The sequence below is a fragment of the Sciurus carolinensis genome, chromosome 2 (assembly GCF_902686445.1).
Source record: "Sciurus carolinensis chromosome 2, mSciCar1.2, whole genome shotgun sequence".
Classification (NCBI taxonomy): domain Eukaryota; kingdom Metazoa; phylum Chordata; class Mammalia; order Rodentia; family Sciuridae; genus Sciurus; species Sciurus carolinensis.
In genome coordinates, this window is record NC_062214.1 from 22,332,989 (window position 1) to 22,353,212 (window position 20,224).

The 20,224-nt window shown below is 39.3% G+C and overlaps 1 protein-coding gene across 2 annotated transcripts in view; it reads left to right on the forward strand.

The window, feature by feature from the left end:
* The first annotated feature begins 10,804 nt into the window (after window positions 1-10,804).
* Window positions 10,805-20,224, forward strand: part of LOC124977695 (ubiquinol-cytochrome-c reductase complex assembly factor 1) — a 100,856-nt gene continuing 91,436 nt past the window's right edge. The window contains exons 1-2 of one of the 2 annotated variants that reach the window (XM_047541435.1): window positions 10,805-10,937; window positions 17,578-17,682. In XM_047541435.1, the coding sequence (XP_047397391.1) occupies window positions 10,914-10,937; window positions 17,578-17,682 (129 nt within the window). In that variant the 5' untranslated portion in view covers window positions 10,805-10,913. The remainder of the gene's footprint in view (window positions 10,938-17,577; window positions 17,683-20,224) is intronic. The other variant, XM_047541436.1, reaches the window with a different exon arrangement.

A 20,224-nucleotide genomic window follows, 5' to 3' on the forward strand; every position in this document is an offset into this window, starting at 1 on the left:
ATTCTATGAACTTCGGCTTTCACATTTGTTAAAAAGGAAAATGAAAAAGATGAAAGAAAGGAAAGAAGAAAGAAAGAAAGGAAGGAAGGAAGGAAGGAAGAAAGGAAGGAAGGAAGGAAGGAAGAAAAATGGGGGTAAATAATACACCTTATTTCATCAGGCTAACTGAGGTTATTAAAGGTGTTCAACATGGTAACTGGCACAGAGATGGTACTTCGTAAACCTAGTTGTTGTCATTATTATGCCATAAACCATTATAAGGCAAAATGAGGACTATTACTTCCCACCATTTTTACAGAGAGGAAGCTGATACCCAGATAGCAGGTGGCAGAGAGGCAACCACAGAATTCCCTCAGGTCTCCTAATTCTTTGTACCTACTCTTCTGGGCCCCTGACTCCATTGACCCTAGTTCTGGCAAGCAGTTGAATCACTTCCCTGGGTCTTGGTTCCCTGGCCTTAAAAGTGTCTCCTTGGAGACACACCATGCTGTTAGTTCCTCAGGAGAAATAGCAGAGCAGAGTTTAGGCAGGGAATATGAGAGGCCCAGAGGGGAGGGAGGAGGGAGGCTTCCAGTGCTCTGTTTCCCATCTCTTGGCCCCTTCCACATCCCCATGCCCCAGGGTTACAACAAGAAAATCAACTTCTCTAGGGCTTGGGACACACAACCTTGGAAAGTCTCTCAGACTTCATTCTGGTTTCCTAGCTCATTCTTTTGGTCTGAACTTATATGCGAGGAAGCATTATAGGGAAGGGTTAGCCATACATGCTTGGGAATTAGGCAGAGTTGAATTCTCATTCTGGTTCCACTTTCCAATTGAGTGACCATGGGCAAGTTATTAAACATCTCTGAGTCTCAGTTTCCCTATCTGTAAAAGAGAGATAATATCAAATTTACTTGACCTGAGATTCAGGAGAGGGAATATTCACTAGTTCTACCAATCTTTGAGCCAATCATTTATTCATTAATCAACAAATATTATTGAGGGTGTCCTATGAGCCAAGCACTGTGTTGAGTATTGGAATAATAACAACCACCATAAACGTTCATGTTTATCAAGGACTTACTATGTACCAGGTATTTGTGCTTAGCACTTTAAAGATATTTTCTTACTTTGCAAGGATCTTGTCCTCGGAGTCCATGCACAAATGAAAGAGAAAATATAGATCCCAAAGGATGTTAGGATAGGATAGGCTGAATCAGAGGACATGAAATAAAACAGGAAAAATGTCAAATTATCCATCTTAATTCATGAAACCAACTGCACAAATACAGAATGTGAAAAAATGTGCTTTCATAACTTCAGATGGCAAAGGAATAGTGTTGTAGGTGGATGTGAACTTAGTGGAGTTAACTATATATAATAAAGCTGCCTAAATGCCACAGGTGAGCTTCAGGGCTGGGAATGCAGATCAATTGTAGAGTGCTTGCCTGGCACACATGAGGCCCTACGTTTGATTCCCAGCACCACACACACACACACAATAATAATAAAAGACATGTAGAGTACAAACCCAAGATAACTGTTTATTGATTTTCTGACTTCTTCACCTAACCCTTAGTGGGAGGGAGTGAGGAAGACGTGATAGTGAGAGGTCTAGAAATAAGGTCTGTGAGATTTAGGCACAGAAACTAGAGATAGAGACATAGGGATCGAAGAGGAGGAGGAGAAAGAGGAGGAGGAGGACGATGACAATGACAAAGGCCACAGCAGTTTAAGGAAATATGATCTCAACCTTCAGGAACTGAAAGACTACTGTAGATAATAGAAGTGATCAGTTTTTGTGCTTCCAGAGAACAAATCTATGCACAAGGAGACTTAGAGCCAATTGCTGTCATGTGTTGTGCAGTTCCTGGCACCAGGCACTGTGTTACATGCTTTTAATTCCTATTTCATTCATTCCTGCAACAATCCCAGGAGATAGCTGCTATACTCTCCATTTTACACATGAGTTACTGTACTATACTGCTCCCTGGGCAGATTTCAGATGAATTTAAAGGAGAGATTTTTAAGTCTAAAGATGAAATAGGCAAAATACCAAGTTCTCTATGGTCAAAAAGAGCTTGGATAATTTGGAAACTGGAGGAGGGATTAGAGCATAGTTTAGGGGAAGAGAAAATGGCAGTACAGGAGAGGAAGTTGACTAGCTATACACTAAGAGTTCCCTCCAATCCAGCACCCTGAACCTAGGTCAGAGCTCAGGGGTCATACCATGTGAAATCAAACTCCGGCCTTGCTCTTTACTATCTGCATGACCTTGGGCAAGGTTGAAGGATTATGGAAAATAATATTCCTACAAGACAGCTCCCCAAGAAAAATGGAAGGATAGTGTGATTTGGGAGGAGAGAGGGAAAATTAGCCAAACATTAAATCTCTCCCAGTTCATCTTTTCCAGTAACAATGGGCCCTGAGGGGGGAAAATCAAACTTTCATCCCTTCCCAGGTTTATCCCCAGCATCTACACTAAAAGCAAACATTTACCCATTTCTAACCCCAATGCATCTTGAAGGAAGGAGGCAAATAATGAAATGATGGGCCCTGAACATCCCCCATTGCAAATTAGCCCGAAATGAAGGAACAGCAAAGGTTGAAACTCTGGGAAACAATGGATCCCAGAGAAAAAAAAGCAATGGGCAAGATTTGAGTACTCATCCCTCAGGATCTGAACTCCTCTCTCCCAAGATAATAATGAGTTTCAACCTTTTTACAACTACCTTCCTAAGTTAAAGTTCTAAACATAACTAGCCCCTGACTGTCAAAACTGCACATCCATAGTCTCCAATGAAACTATAAAAACCCAGGCTCCTTCTGTAACCTGGGGGGGGGCAACTCCATACCCAGAAAATAGGCACTCCCATGCGTGATCCATGGACCTCACTGCAGAATAAAGGAAAGCCTGAAGATCTGAAGTTTGCTTCCTATCTCCTGTCTCTGTCATTTGTGGGCCATGAGCTTACAAAGGTTACATCTTTCTTTCCTAAAATATCAAATGTGGATAAAAATACTCTCCATGTTGTAGAGCTATACCTAACATATATACAAAATCCATTTAACAATGTCTGGCCTGTATTAAGCATGAATAAACCTCCATCACAATTAATTGTTATTTTTCTGTGGTACTGGGGATTGTAAAGAGGGCCTTGCACATTCTAGGCAAGTACTGTACCATGGAGCTATGCTGTCCCCCTACCTACAATTCTTGATAATGGGAGAATCAAGGTTTTCTTTTTTTTTTAAGGTATTTTTATTAGATGTTGATGAACCTTTATTTATTTATTTGTATGCGATGCTGAGAATCGAAGTCAGTGTCTCACACACGCTAAGCAAGTGCTCTGCCACTAAACCACAATCCTAGCCCAAGGTTTTCAAACATGATATCTTAAATACTAACATAAGAAGTAAAGAATGATGAAAGAAGCAGTGCCCATGGTGCTCACCTATAGCCTGTAATCCCAGTGGCTTGGGAGGCTGAGGCAGGAGGATCGTGAATTCAAAGTCAGCCTCAGCAATTTAGCAAGACTAAGTAACTCAGGGAAACCCTGTCTCTAAATAATATACAAAAAAAAAAAAAAAAGAGTTTGGGATGTGGTTCAGTGGTTAAGCACCCCTGGGTTCAATCCCTGATACCAAAAAAAAAAAAAAAAAAAAAAAAAGATGAAAGAAATATGTGATAATTTAACTCAGGTAAATAGGAAAAAGAAGTTAATTGAACGCTTAATTGACAAGTGGGTGAAACAACAGAGAAAGGTGGTAGGAAGAATGGGGGACAGGGATTTGACTGGGTCCTGAAGGTTGAATGAAATTTGGACGGGGGTTGAAGGAAAACATTTGCAGCAGACAGACTATGTGAGCAAATGAATAACAGTTTACAAAGTGGGGAAGGCATATCCTCCCTAAAACCACACTGTGTTGGTGAGTGGTTCCACTGACTCTGAGGGATGGCCTCAGCTGAGGGTTTACAATTCCCTTAGGTAGGGGCACTTGAAGCTGTCTACCTGACTTCTGAGAGGTTCTCACTTGGAGAACAGAGAAAACTGAGCAGCCAGAGTCTCAAAGGTGAGGAAGGAGAAAAATAGTAAAAATTGGTACCAAGAACTTCAGAATACACATAATAAATTTTGGACACCCAGGTTATGTTCATATAGTAAAAATGATCCTTGAAAAATCTTTAAATATTTTTTTCTCTCTTCTCTTAGCAAGCTTAACATGGCCATTTCCCCCATTCCAGTATCAAAATGGTATCTTTAAAAAATTTTTTTTAATCTTTTACTTTTATTTATGTTTTCCCTTCCCCTTTTTAAATTTTATTATTTGTAAATATATATATATATATATAAAATTATTTGTTGATGGGCCTTTATTTTATTCATTTATTTATATGCAGTGCTGAGAATCAAACCCAGTGCCTTATACATGCTAGGCAAGCACTATACCACTGAGCCACAACCCCACCCCTCAAAATGGTATCTTTGATTGAGGTCTATACAAGTAGTTCGCTTGCATGTAAGGGCCATATTGCAAGGAAAACATTTCCTTTTAAACAACAGAATCACAGTCAGTTTTGGAGATGTGAAAGAGGAAGGAACCAAGAGCAGCTGTGGGAACATCAGATTCATGCTCCCATTTCAAAATCACATAAAAAAAATTACCATTTTAATCATTTGTGTTAACTATATTCACATTGTTGTACAATAGATTTCTAAATTTTTTTTCATCTTGCAAAACTGAAACTGTAATCCCACTGAATAATAACTCCCCATTTCTCTCATCTCTCAGCCCCTGGCAGCTACCTTTCTATTTTCTGTCTTCTGTTTTCTTTCTTTAGATAACATATATAAGTGACTCTTAAGATATTTCTTGTTCTTTTTCTTTTTTATGTTTCCCCTAAGAAATAAAGTAAGTTAAATGGGCATACAACATGACTTTATTGTATTTGTAGACTGAATAATAACAGTCTTTAAAAGGAATTTACAGTCTAGTTGTGCAAATGGATATGCAAATAATAATTTCCATATGAAGTGCCAGAACCTGGGCAGAGTAGCATAACCTGTAGCTATAGTTACTTGAGAGACTGAGGTGGGAGTATCACCTGAGTCCAAGAGTTTGAGGCCTTGAGGCCAGAGAAACAAAGTGAGATCTCATCCAAAAAAAAAAAAAAAAAAAGTTCATGAGAAGGTTGTGGGGTTGGCTCAGTGGTACAGTGCTTGGCTAACATGCACAAGACCTTGAGTTCAATTCCCAGCACAGCAAAAGACAAAACAACAAAAAACACCACACCCACCAAAATGAAATTTTTTAAGAAAACAAATATATATACATACATACATGAAAATGTTAAAAAAAAAAAAAAACTAGAAGAAAATTTCAACTTTAGAGAGGGTGGAAAGAGCTGGGATTCAAAGAAGTGGTAAAAAGTACTTTAGCCTTGGGCGGGAGATAGGGCTCAGTTTTGTGGCATTTACTTAGCTTGTATGAGGCCTTGGGTTCTATCCTCAGCACCACACACACGCACACACATACACACAGACATATATACCAAAGTACTTTGGCTTTATCTAAAATATAAAGTTAATCTTTAGAAAAGAGAATGTAATCATATGACACCTATTAATTTAAAATTAATAAATTGAATTTTAAAAAATGAAGTGTTCAACTTTTACTAGGGCCTCCATTTTCCCCGACCCCTTTACTTTTATTCTCTGTTGAAGTTTAAACTTTATCTACTCTTCTAAACTATAATCCCATACCATCTGCATTCTTTTGAGTAGAAAAACTTCCTCCCCTCCCCTAGTTCACAGAGAAAATGGAAACCACCAGAAAGGAAATTATATATCAATTGTTTATCTTGTCTCCAACATTTAGTCCATCATCTTTTGGGTAGATTACTGACATAGGCTTATTTGCATATGCTGTGGTTTGGATATTCCTCTCAAAGATTCATGTATTGGAAGCTTGGTCCCTAGGGTGGCAGTATTGGGAGATGATATGGAACCCTTGAGATGTGGAGTCTATTGGGATGTCCTTAGGTCAATCCAGGATTCTGCTCTTGGGAAGGGATTAAGGTAGATCTCAAAAGAGTGCTGGGTTGGGGCTGTGGCTCAATGGGGGAGCACTTACCTCCCAGTGACAGGCACTGGGTTCGATCTTCAGCACCACATAAAAACAAATAAATAAAATAAAGGTATTGTGTCCATTTACAACTAAAAATATTAAAAAAAAAGAGTTCTTATACCCACCTTGATCCTGCATATGCTCTGTCTTTGCCATCACCATGATGTGACACAGCCAAGAGAGTCCTCACTAGAACTCAATCAATGCCAGCATCATGTCCTTGAGCCTCCAAAACTAGGAGTTAAAAAAACGTATTTTCTTTACAAAGTTAGTTTGCCTCAGATATTTCAGTATAGCAATTAAAAAACTGATAAACACAGCAGTTTTTGTGTCACATTTGCTTCTTCAATTTGATTAACTAGAATGCTTCTCCTATTCCTCTTTTAATATATGATAAAAGTTGTCCCAATTTATGTATAGAAGCACTATGTCATTGGTTTCCAATGTTGCACATGCAAGTTACCCAATTGTGTATAGAAAATATCTTCACTTAGGCTTATAAAATCCTTCAAATGGAAGATTAATGGGCAACAGCTTTACATTCTGTACAAAAACAAAAAACAATTTTATGTACTAAAAATCAAAAACATTTCCCACCTCAGGACTCTTATCCTAGAATCTTTCTTCCCTATCCAACTCCCAATTTTTGCCTGTGTGTAGACACATAGACCAATAGAGAGAATGGCATAGAGATCCCAGAAATAAATCCACACATTTATAGTCAACTGAGATGGGGTCTTGCCATGATGCCCAGGATGGTGTTAAACTTGTGGGCTTAAATCATTCTCCTGCTTCAGTCTCCTGAGTAGCTGGGACTATGGCATGTACCATCATGGATGGCTTTATTTATTTATTTATTTTGAGGTGCTGGGAATTGAAACTAAGGCCTTGCACAGGTTAGGTAAGTGCACTACCACTGAGCTACATTCCCCACTCCCTGTCAAGTGATCTTTCTTTGATAAGGATGCCAAGAACACAAAATGGAGAAAGAAGAGTTTCTTCAATAAATGGTGTTGGGACAATTGGATATCCACATGCAGAAGTATGAAGTTAGACTTTATCTCCACCACATACAAAAAATCAACTCAAAATGGTACAGTGCTTATCTAACATGCATGTTAGATAAGACATAAATATCAGAACTGAAACTTTAAAACTACTAGAAGGGAAAAGCACCATGACATTGGTTTGGAAAATATATTTATTGATTTATTTGTTTGTACTGGGGATTGAACCCAGGGGTGCTTTACCACTGAGTTACATCACCAGCTCTCCCGCCTTTTAAAATTTTTTATGCAGTTGTAGATTGACAGAATGCCTTTATTTGTTTATTTTATGTGGTGCTGAGGATCAAACCCAGTGCCTCACACATGCTAGGCAAGCCCTCTGCCACTGAGCTACAGTCCCAGTCCACCAGTCCCTTTTATTTTTTATTTTTGAGACAGGTTGCTTAGGGCCTCACTAAATTGCTGAGTCTGTCTTTGAACTAGTGATCCTTCTACCTCAGCCTCCCAAGCTACTGGGATTACAGGCATGCACCACTGCACCTGGCTTAACTAAAACACTTTTGCACAGCAAAGGAAAACAACAACAACAACAACAGAATAAAGAGACTATCTAATGAATGGAAGACGATATTCTCAAACCATACATCTGATGAGGGATTAATATCCCAAACATTTAAGGAACTCAAATAATTAAATAGCAATAAAATAAATAATCTGATTAAAAAATGGGCAAAGGATTTTGAAAATAGACATTTCAATAGAGAAGATGTACAAATGGCCAGTAGGCATATATATATGTTTATTGAGCCAGTATGGTGGTGCATGCTTGTAATCTCAGCAGCTCAGGAGTCTGAAGCAGGAGAATCACAAGTTCAAAGCTAGCCACAGCAACTTAGCGAGACCTGGTCTCAAAATAAAAAATAAAAGGACTGGGATGTAGCTCAGTGGTTAAGTGCTCCTGGGTTAAATCCCCAGTACCAAAAAGAAAAAAAGAAAGTTTTTCATTAATCCTCAGGGAAATGCTAATTAAAACCACAATGAAATGTCACCTCACACCTATTAGCTATTGTAACAAGTGTTAATGAAGATGTGGAGAATAGGGAGTCTTTACATACTGTGGGTAAGAATGTGTATTAGTACAGCCATTATGGAAGGCAGTATAAAAGTTTCTCAAAAAATTAAAACAACAACAATCATATGATCCAGCCATTCTACCACTAGATATATATCTGTAGGAGATGAAATCAGTAGTCAAAGAGACAGCTGCATTCTTGTGTTCAATGCAGCCTTATTTATAATAACCAAGATAGAGAATCAATCTGAGTGTTCATCAACAGGTAAACACTTATCTGTTAAGAAAATGTGTTTGGGGGCTGGGGTTGTAGCACGGTGGTAGAGCACTTGCCTGGCATGTGTGAGGCACTGGGTTCCATCCTCAGCACCACATAAAAATAAAAATATTATTAATTTTTTTTTTTTGGGTGCTGGGGATCGAACCCAGGGCCTTGTGCTTACAAGGCAAGCACTCTACCGACTGAGCTATCTCCCCAGCCCCAAAAATAAATAAATGAAGATCCATTGACAACTAAAAAATGTTGCAAATAAAAAAGAAAATGTATTTAAGGATGGGTTGTAGCTTAGTGGTAGAGCTCTTACCTCACATGTATGAGGCACTGGATTCATCCTCCACACCACATAAAAAAATAAATAAATAAAATAAAGGTACTGCGTCCATCTACAACTAAAAATGTTTTTAAAAAAGAAAATTGTGTTTAAAGAAAGAAAATATGCTTTATATGTGCGATGGAAGACTCTTCATCCTGGAAAAAAAAAAAAAAGGAAATCCTGTCACTTGAGACAATGTGGATGAACCTGGAAGATATTTTATTAAGAGAATCAGGCACAGAAAGACAAATACCAAATGGTCTCACTTATATGTGGAATCTAAAAAAGTTAACTCAAAGAAGTGGAGAGTAGAATGGTGATTAACAAGAATTTTTGAAAATAGACATTTCAATAGAGAAGAATACAAATGACCAGCAGGCATATAAAAATGTTTACTTTAGGAAGATAGATACTGGTCAAAGGATTCAAAATTTCAGTTAGATAGAAGGAAAATTCAAGAGATCTAAGTCAGTCATGGTGGCTGAGGCAAGAGGCTGAGGCAGGAGGATTGCTAGTTCAAGGCCAGCCTTAGTAACTAAGCAAGACCCTGTCTTAAAAAGAAAAAGAAAAAAAAAAAAAAAAAAAGACTGGAAGACTGGGTGTGTGGCTCAGTGGTAGATCACCCCTAGGTTCAATGGTTCAATCCCTAATACCACACACACAAAGTTTAAGTGATTTTCTGTACAAAATGATGATTACAGTGAATAATAGTATATTATATTTTTGAAAATCACTTAGAAAGTGGATATTAAGTGCTTTCACCATAAAAGTGATGTAATATATGTTAATAGCCATTCCACAATGGCTATTAACATCAATAAATTCATTCCGTGCCTCACTTTGACCTGTCCTCAACTTCTTTGCAATGATAGAGTTGAGGTCCACACCTCCCTTTGGGGGACCTCCTCAAGACCCTTGTCTGGTGACAATCATTTTCCTTGGCTAGCTCCTTTTCATCCTTTAGATGTTATTTTAATGTTACTTCCTCAGACAGGCCTTTCCTGATCACACTGTCCAAAGTAGTTCCCATGTTATTCACTATACTAGCTGTTTGGTTTTTCCTCTACAGCATTTACCACAGTTTCTATTTTCTTCACTGGTTGACAAGACTTTCCTATACCTTCGTTATCAGTCAGGAGATCATGAATACAGTGCCCATACTTATCTTGTGTCTAGTACATAGTGAACACTCCATGGGTCTTTGTTGACTGAATGGAAAGAAGTCCTTCAACACCCTGATCCTCTGCTCCTTGTCACCTCTGGAGCATCCACACCTTCTACTTCTCCTGGGATACAATGGAAGGAATTCTCTAGCTAAGGTCATTCTCTTCCTCTTTCTCAGGAAACTCTTCACACCCTTGATTCTTTCTCCTATATCCTCATGTTTACTAATCTTTTCTTATCAATATTCAAAGATGCTTTCATTAAATCACCAACTCCAGGCTTCGGGTTAGCTTGTGACAGCCTTCTTCCCTTGGCTTTCAGAACTTCTCTGTCCGTTATTCTTATCTTAGACTCCTTCTCAGAGTCTTTTTTTAAATACTGGGATTCCCAAATGTCCTTTTTTTTTTTTTTTTTTTTTTAAAGTTTATTTGCTTTGCTTTTATTGTTGTAAAAGGACACAATGCCTTTATTTTACTTGTTTTTTTTTACGTGGTGTTGAGGATCGAGCCCAGCGCCTCACACGTGCTAGGCAAGCGCTCCACCACCGAGCTACAACCCCAGACCCAACGCCCCGTTCTTTACGGTCCCCATTTAAAGGGAGGGTTCCTCCTGGGATCGCAGTCTGGAGGGGAATGGCTCTGACCAGGGGTGGCTGAGGCGTGAGGCTGGGGAGCAGAGGGAGAAGGAGAGGGCTGCGAGAGGCCGGGGTCCAGGAGGCGGCGTGGGGGAGAGCTTGAGCCACTGTGACGTGGAGCAGGAAGAGGAGAGACACGGGGCCGAAGCGGGGGCGCGCGCCGAGCCGATAGCCACGCGCACAGCGAAGGAGAAGCGCGCGCGACGACTCTGTGCGCCTGCGCCGTGGATGCCTGCCTTCCGCCCGCAAAAAAATCCTCGACGTAGTGAAGGGGTGGTGGCGGCGGGGATTCCGGAAGGTCACCCTTCAGCCGGAAATGGTTGTTGAGGAACATGGCGTTGCTGGTCCGAGTCCTTGTGAGTGCAGGAGCAGTTTTCTATGGTGGCCTGCCGGGTCTCCGGCTTGGAATCGGAGAGGGTGGGGCGGGAGGAGGTGGAAGGAAGTGCACGAGGGGAGCCTGTGCGATAGCTTGGCTGCGTGGCCGCCTTTCCGCGGGGAAACTGAGGCAGCTCTCCACTTCTCCCTACCCCTGGTTTGGGCTGGGCTTCTCCCTCTTTCGAGGAGGGAGAGAGTGACAGTGGACCTTTATTTGATGAGGTTTGCTTTTCCTCGGTCACTACTTCCACTCAGGGAGAGGAGGGCCTGGGGTACAGACTGGAGTTACGGAAGACCCCAGTTCTAGTCCCTGTCTGTCACTGATGCACAAGTGTGACCTTGGGCAAGACACTTTCGGTCTTAGTGTCCCCATGTGAAAAATGGACACTTATCTTTTACAGTCCTTTTGGATTCTGTGGTTCTTTGAGTTTGTTTTGGAGACCCTAAGTTAATTCTTAAGTAAAGTGGACTGACTATAGATTTTTAGGTTGAAAGCTGCACGAGAACCCCGGCCATATCTGTCGTTTTCACTTTGCAGGGCATAGTGTCTGGCACATACAATAGAGACTTTTTGCTTGAATTAATGAAGGAAAGACTACTAGACTCATTCACACTCATACAGGAAGCTACTGCACCTTTTGAGACTTGGTTCCAATCCTCTGAGGTTCACCCTTTCTAACATACTCTGACATCTAGAAATTAAAGGCTGAAGAAAGTGGCACCAGAAAAAAGGTTTCCAGGATACAGAGTTTAGTTCCTAATCATAGAGGGATGGGACAGTTAATTTTAGCAAGTCTTTAAAAAACTGGGTCAAGGACATTGTCTTTTATAGCAGACATTACCTGTTCCTGCCTCTGGCTATCTTTTAAGTTATTTTACACTTACAGTTTTAATTTTTTAATATATGGCTTACAATATATGACTGCAATTTTACTTCTTATATTCCTTGCCAGCCTACCAAAGTGTTGTACCCTCAGTACAGCAGGAGCTCAGTGAATATTTGAGGAATAGTTCCTGTTACAGGAAGATTTACTTGGTGAAGTAATTGATGATGCTGGGGTAGGAATTGATTCATGTCTGAGGACATCAGGGGAAATGGCATCTAGTATGTTCTAAATTATTTGTTTACTTTTTGTAGTGCTGTGGGTTGAACTCAGGGCTTAGCACATGCTGGGCAAGTGCTGTACCACTGAGCTATAACCTCAGCGCTAAATTATCCAGTTTTTAAGATGGATATTTTTGGGAAAAAGATGAAAAATTTATTGGGCAATCAAGGTGAGGTGAACACCTTGACTTGCCTTGGAAGTTTTTGGCTGCCCCCGCTATCTTATATGTTCTTGTCCCTGAGCATACCACTTTTTAGATGGTAGCTTCCATAGAAACCACCTCTTCGCCTGCCTTCTGTTAGACTCATCTTTTTATCTCCCATGTCTTTCTTCTCTAATTGTTGTTCTTATTATTATTTGGTACTGGAGATAAACCCAGGGGTGCTCTACCACTGAGCTACATCTCCAGCCTTCCTTTTTTAAAATGTTGAGACAGGGTCTCACTAAGTTGCTGAGTCTGGTCTCCAACTTGTGATCCTCCTGCCTCAGCTTCCTGAATTGCTGGGATTTCAGGCGTGTGTACCACCATGCCCAGCTTAATTATCTTTTTGATATGGTGAGTGCAAGTTTAGATAAGGAAAATTCCTTTCACTTTATACTCTAATTCCCAGAGGTGGTTTTCTCCTCCTCCTGCTTCCCCTCCTTCCCTCCTTCTAAATGGTACTGGGGATTGAACCCTCGGGTGCTACTGTTGAGCTACATCCCTAGCCCCTTTATAATTTTATTTTTGTTTATTTATTTTTTTGGTACTGGGGATTTAACCCAGGGGTATTTAACCACTGAGCCATACCCCTCGCCCTTTATATTTTGAGACAGGGTCTTGCTGAATTGCTTAGGGCCTCACTGAGTTGCTGAGGCTGTCCTTGAACTTGCCATTCTTCTACTTCAGCCCTCTCCCAGCCACCCAGTAACTGGGATCACAGACACGTACCACCATGCCTGGCTTAAATTTTCTTTTGAGATAGAGACTCACTAAGTTGCCCAAGATGACCTTGAGTTTTCAGTCCTACCACAGCCTCCCTAGTGACTGGGAACACATGGGATCACAGGTGTGCGCCACAGAGCCTGATTCCCTAAGGTCTTCTTAATGTTACTGTGTAACATGATAAAGCAATGAAAAACTCCTTTAGGATTAGTTGAAGGTAACTAGGTATTGTGAAGAATTAACAAATACAGTAAAGTGTACCTGTCTAGGAGCCTCTGAGAGTCTTGGTTGAAAGCTTGGCCCTACTACTTATGCTGGTATGACCTTGAGCAAGTTCTCTTAAACCTCAAATTTTTCTTAATCAGTAAGGTTGCTAGGGTTGATTAGAAAAATCAGTTGATATGTTTAAATTATTCCTTCCCTTTTTAACTCAGCAACTGTTTTGAGTGTTTACTACATTCTAGGAACTATACAAAGCACTCTGCACAAAAAACCCAAATCTTAATTCAAGTTTATAATCTAATAGGAGAGATAGAAAACTACTAATACTTGGAAAACTATACTAGAAGTTTATACCAGGTACAGATACAGGTATGGGAGCAGAATAGAAAAGCACTTGCGGACAGGGAAGAGATGCTTGAGGTAAGTGAGATTGTGAGATATGGGAAAATGCCATAGAGAAAAAGTTAGTTTATTCTGTTAGATAATCAAGGAGCTGTTAAGTAAATCTGTTTGACTGGACTTAGGAGCACTCAGAGAAGTGGAAGAGGCCTTGGGTATCATGAGGTTTATTCTGAAGGCAGAGGGGAGCCTTTAAAGTATTTTAAGCAAGTTTTTTTAAAAAAAATTTTATTAATTGTTGATGAACCTTTATTTTATTTATTTATATGCAGTGCTGAGAATCAAACCCAGTGCCCAGTGCCTCACACTTGCTAGGCAGGTGCTCTACCACTGAGCCACAACTCCAGCCCTTAAGCAAGTTTAACCTTGTATTTTTTAAAGTTTTTTTTGATTCACTTATTGTTTTTTGCCTAATTTTTCTAAATTGAGGAATAACCAACATACCATAAATTACACGTGTACGATTTGATACTTTTTTTTTTTTTTGGTACAGGGGTTTGAATTAAGGGGCACTTGACCACTGAATCACATCCCCAGCTCTATTTTGTATTTTGTTTAGAGACAGGGTCTCACTGAGTTGCTTAGTGCCTCACTTTTGCTGAGGCTGGCTTTGAACTGGCCATCCTCCTGTCTCAGTGTTCCGAGCCTCTGTGATTAGAGGTGTGCACCACCACCGTACCTGGCTGTATAATTTGATAAGGTTTGATCGTTTTGATACCTGAAAAGCTGTCACTACACTAAAAGTAATAAACATATCCATCACTCCCAAGTTTCTCTGTGGTTCTTTGCAGTAAGTTTCTCCTGTTGTTCCTTCTCCGCACAACCATAAGTGATCACGGAAACACTTGTGTTTCTTCTTTATTTCCCGCCCCCCCAGCACTGAGGATTGAACCATCAAGGGCACTCTACCATTGAGCTACATCCCCATCCTTTTTTAAATTTTTTTACTTTTTATTTTGAGACAGGATCTCATTAAGTTGCTCAGGCTGGCCTTGAACTTTTTGATCCTGCTGCCTCAGCCTCCAGAGTCACTGGGATTATAGGCTGTGTATATAGTAAATACATTCCCACTACTAGATCAATATATATATTTAGTTGTCGATGGACCTTTATTTTATTTATTTATATGCAGTGCTGAGAATGGAACCCAGTGCTTCACACATGCCAGGCAAGTATTCTACCCCTGAGCCACAACTCCAGCCCTAAATTTTTGTTTTAATAGATTCCTGCAGCAGTTGTGGATGGATAGATCAATTAGAGGAGACTGTTGGTCCTCCAGTTGGTCAGAAGCCACTTAAGTAATTCTAGATGTGATGAAGGGTCTGTATTAAGGGAAGACTGAGTAAAGGGGAAGGGATGGTCAGGCTGGTCAAATAATACAATTTCTTTGAGAACAAGGCTTTGAGGAGCATCAGCCTCATTCTGGAGTTGACTTTCCCCCAGAAGAGTTTAGATCCTTTAGAAGATTTTGCCATTTAGAAAGCAAAGCTGGATGCTGTGTGTGCTTATTGCTATTGGGGTGTCATTGTTTCCAGGCCTTATTAGGACATGGGTAGGAAATAATATACATGAACACATATGCATTTCTTTCTTATGTCTCCATATATTAAACACTCACACCAATTACTCTAAATCTAATTCAATCCACCATCACAGGGTTATTCTACCCTTTTCCCCTTGCCATTTTTATTAACTCCTTTCTCTCACAGAAACCTGACCTGATTTGGTCAAATTCTTTTTGTATGTAGTCAATCTTTTGAAAACTCCCAACAAAGTGGGAGAAGGCTATGTGTTCAGTAATTATTATTATTATTGTTATTTTTTAAATTGGTGCTGGAGATGGAACCCAGGGCCTTGTGCATAGTAGGCACATGTACCACTGAACTACATCCCCAGCTCAATAATTTTTGAGGGTGTTTAGACATTCTCTGCTGCTTCTGGCTGGAAGCATCATTTTGTTGTATGTCACCTGGTAACCTGCAGGAGTTTGTACAGTAGTATCTGTTGTTTGGACTATGTAATTGATTTAGTAACCATGACATTCAGAATATAGGTCTCTCAGGGGAATTACTGAGTAAATTTGGTGATTATTTATTGGTCTTTATTCATGTATTCTGTATTTATTAATTAATTACCTGGTTGCTGAATTTTATTTGTAAAAACAAAATCAGTAACTCAGGTACTTTTAGTTATTTGCAGACATGTACAGAGGGGTGAGAAATTTGAGCCACCAGTTTTCACTGTTGCCAGCTGAGGTCAAACAAGGCAACATTCTGCCTTTCTAGTTCAGCTTTCATGCTGTGAAAAGTAACCTTTTCATGGTCTATGTAGTACCATGTTTTTCATATTTTGTGCTTTGCTGTTGATGTACTTGTTTAAAATGGCCCCCAAATGTAGTGCTGAAATGTTGTCTAGCATGGCTAAGTGTAAGAAGGATGTGGCACACCTTACATGTGTCAGATATCTAAATTTTGTTCAGGAGTGAGTTATAGTGCTGTTGGCTGTGAGATCAGTGCTAATGACTATTAAACTGGGCACATATAAAAAAAAGTTATCTATTTATTGGTTGATGAAAATTTTGTGACCAGAGGCTTGCAGGATCTAACAATGTCTTTCCCCCAGGAACAGTGGTTCAGAATGCCAGGTTAAAAACAATATTTTAAGAAAATGGTTCTTGCTGCTATGACAGTTTGCTGGGTATAGGGAAGCCTACATAATTCAGTTGCTCATAATGATAGTAATGCCTGTATGTGTGTTTTTTGATTATCAAAGAGCTTTTATCCAGTTTTATTTTTATTTTATTTTTTCCTTGTAGAAAGGAACAGTTATACAAGTTTAGAACTTTGAGACACTTTAGAAAGTATCTGTATCTTTAAAAATCTAATGCCTTTCTCCATCCCACCCTAACCCTTCCTACTCTCAAGGAAATGAAGATCAGATTTAGTTTAATATTTGATACTGAACATTCTGCAAGCTATGTTTGTTTTTATTATTTTTTAATCATGAGAAGTAGTGATTTAATCTTCATTTCACAGAAGAGACAATCAAGCCCCACACAGGTTGTTAACTAATATGTAACTTGTGAACAGAGGAACCAAGAGGTGTCTTAGTACTTTCTGATTTCAAGTGTATGACTCTTTCCACAGTTTTCTATTTTAATCAGTTCTCTATGTAGCCAGGCGTGGTGGTACATGCCTGTAATCCCAGTGGCTTGGGAGGCTGTGGCAGGAGGATTGCAAGTTCATGACCAGCCTTAACAATTTAGCAAGGCCCTAAGCAACTTAGTGAGACCCTGTCTCAAAAAAACATAAAAAGGACTAGGGATATGGCTCAATGGTTAAGTGCCCCTGGGTTCAATGCCTGTTACCAAAACAAAAACAAAAAACAAAACAACAAAAGCAAAAATCCCTCAAAAACAAAAAACAAAAAAACCTACCTATGGTTGGTGTTAGAGTTAGAAGAGACCTTGGAGATAATCCCTTTACCTTTTCATATCATAAATGAGAATGGATTCTAGAGTTGGGCTGCCTCTGTTCCAATCCTATGCCTGGTGTTTACTGACCATGTGACATTGGGAAGTTACTTATTATATGCATATCTACTTCCTTTTCTGTGTATGTGGGGTAATATGGAGTAATAACAATATGTGTAGGTCACTGGGTGGTTATTGTGAGATTTAAATGTTGGAGTGAAAGTTTCAGCCCTCTGTGTATGTGGTTCATTCCTCTGGCAACCAACCCCTCATCTTCCAAGGGTCATCTCATTAGTGTAACCTCAGGTAAGGTTGAGAGGGGCTTATTATAAACAATAAGACACTTCCTCCTATGACTCAAATTCTAAGGGTTTAGGAACTTTGTGCCAGGATCTAAGACATATTTTTTATTATATCACAATGTCTCAAGAATAATTTGCCTTCTACATATAGAGTCTGATATAGGTTCCTGACCAACAATGTTTTTCTTTCTCTAGAGGAACCAGACTAGCATCTCCCAGTGGGTTCCAGTATGCAGCCGATTGGTACCAGTGTCTCTTAGCCAAGGACAGTGGGGCCGGACTCTGTCTGGTACTTCCCAGGTAAGCTTTGTTGTTTCTTTGCTTGGTATGAAAACCTAGTGTTTATGTGCAAATGTCATGTATTTATAGATTAGCCAACCAAATAGTGTGATGGAAAAACCTCATGAGACCACTCTGGGTCTCTATGGTGCCAGCTCAGGATTGACTCCTACAATATGGTGTCTAGGGCATTGCTTCTAAATACCCCAGCAATGGAACTTAGCCTAGGATGCCATATTACAGTCTGATGATTTTTACTGTTGGGGAGTTTTTCCAGATATTCATCTCTGAGTTAACTTTTTTTTTTTTTTAATTATAAACAAATGGGATACATGTTGTTTCTCTGTTTGTACATGGAGTAAAGGCATACTATTTGTGTAATCATAAATTTACATAGGGTAATGTTGTTTGATTCATTCTGTTATTTTTTCCCTTCCCCCCACCCCTCCTACCCCTCTTTTCCCTCTATACAGTCCTTCCTTCCTCCATTCTTGCCACCCTCTCTAACCCTAACTCTAACCCCTAACACTAACCCTAACACTAACCCTAACGCTAACCCCTCCCATGAATTAACTTTTTTCAGTTTCTTTTGGAAGTTACTTTATGCTACCTTTATTTGAGGTGAGAAATGTTCTTTTTCTTTTTCCTTTTTATGAACGTAAAATCCAAGAAACAGTTATTTGAGGCCTTAGTTTACTATTGACTACGTGATTCATTATAATATAGTTAACATTGGACACATTGTGAAGGGTTTTATTTCTCCTAATTTTTGTTATTCAATTACCCCCCCCTTGACATCATAAGCTTAGACACACATTTTAAATTTAAATTTTAATTTTTTCATACTGAGGATCAAATTCAGTGCCTCATGCATACTGGGCAAGCACTCTACCACTGAGCCACATCCCCAGCCCCTATTTTTTCTTATTTTTAATAGGGTGTTTCTTTACTCTAGGTACCTCATGTAAGTGGAATTGTATAGTATGTGACCTTTTATGACTGACTTCCTCACTTAGCATAATGTCTTCATGGTTCTTCCATGTTGTAGCATGTGATAGGATTTACTTTTTTTTTTTTTTTAAAGCCTGCATAATATTCCGTTGTATATATATCACTTTTTAAATTTTTAATCTATTTGGGTCAATGGGCATTTGGGTGTCTTCTACCTCTTACTAGTGCTGCAGTGAGCTGGGCATGGTGAAGCATACCTGTAATTCTAGCTACTCTGGAGACTAAGGCAGGAGGAGAGAAAGTTTGAGACTAGTCTGGGCAACTTAAGTGAGACCTATCTCAAAATAAAAAATGAAAAGGACTGAGGATGCAGCTTAGTGGAAGAGCACCCTGGGTTCAATACCTAGTACCACAAACAAAACCCACTATAGTGAACATGTAAATAATCTCTTTGAGATCCTTTGAATTCTTTTAATATATGTCCAGAATTGGATTGCTGGGTTAGCTGGATTATATGATAATATGATAAATTTTAATTTGTTTGTTTGCTATTGGGGGTTAAACCCAGAGGCACTCTACCACTGAGCTATATTTCCAGCCCTTTTTATTATTTGAGACACGGTCTTGCTGAGCTGCCCAGGCTGGCCTCTAATTTTCCATCCTCCTGAATAACTGGGATGATAGGCATATGCCACTATGCCAAGCTATATGTGATCATTCTTGATGGTTTCTGATTACAACAGTTATTACTGTAGTGTTTGCCTAGTGGTGATTTTTTATTTTCATCATTCCTACGTTTATTAACTAGACGTCTTTTGTAAGGAAGAGCTGTCACTTCTTCCCCACTTATTTACTTACCCAATTATTTATATCAGTTTGAGCCTATGGATATTTATTTTCTTTCATGATTTATAATCCATTTTCTAATTAGTTGTTTTGTGATCCATTTGTTACAGTATTGGCTATTGGGAATACCTTCAAGTTTCTTTCTACATGCCTCCATCATTTTTTGAATACTCCCTTATTTCCTGGTACCACAAGATGTTTTAGGTTTTATTTTCCGTGCTCTAGCTCTAGATTTAATTGTTTCTTCAAGGAAATGTGGTTCCTTTTATTGGAGAATGGAATCCTCTGAATTCTGTTCTCCAATAAAATTATCTGGGTGTTGAATCTGTGTTGTTGAACTCTAACTCAGGTTTTTTAAGGCAACTTATTAAAAGGGACAGAACATAGCTTTAAAATATATATTGTAGTCCTTAATGAGCATTATTTAGTGTCCTAATTTCTAAAATGGGAAGGAAATAGTATCAGCTGAACAGTTGCTGTGAGGTAAGTAAGACATAAAGCATAGAAGTTCTGGGCACATAAGAGAGCTTCAGTAGGTTGTAATTACAAATTTTATTGCTCTGCATGTTCATGTTACTTGTGTGAGTTTTCTCCTTACTGTATGAAATGAATCTTAATTTTTTTTTTTTTTTGTCCTAAAACTACCTTCACCAAGTTGTAACCTCTCCCTTGGTTTTAGTTTCCTCGTCTGTGAAGTGAATAAAGGTTGGACTAGAAGATCACTGAGATTTTCTTCCAGCTCAAGTGTTATTCTAAGTTACTCCTT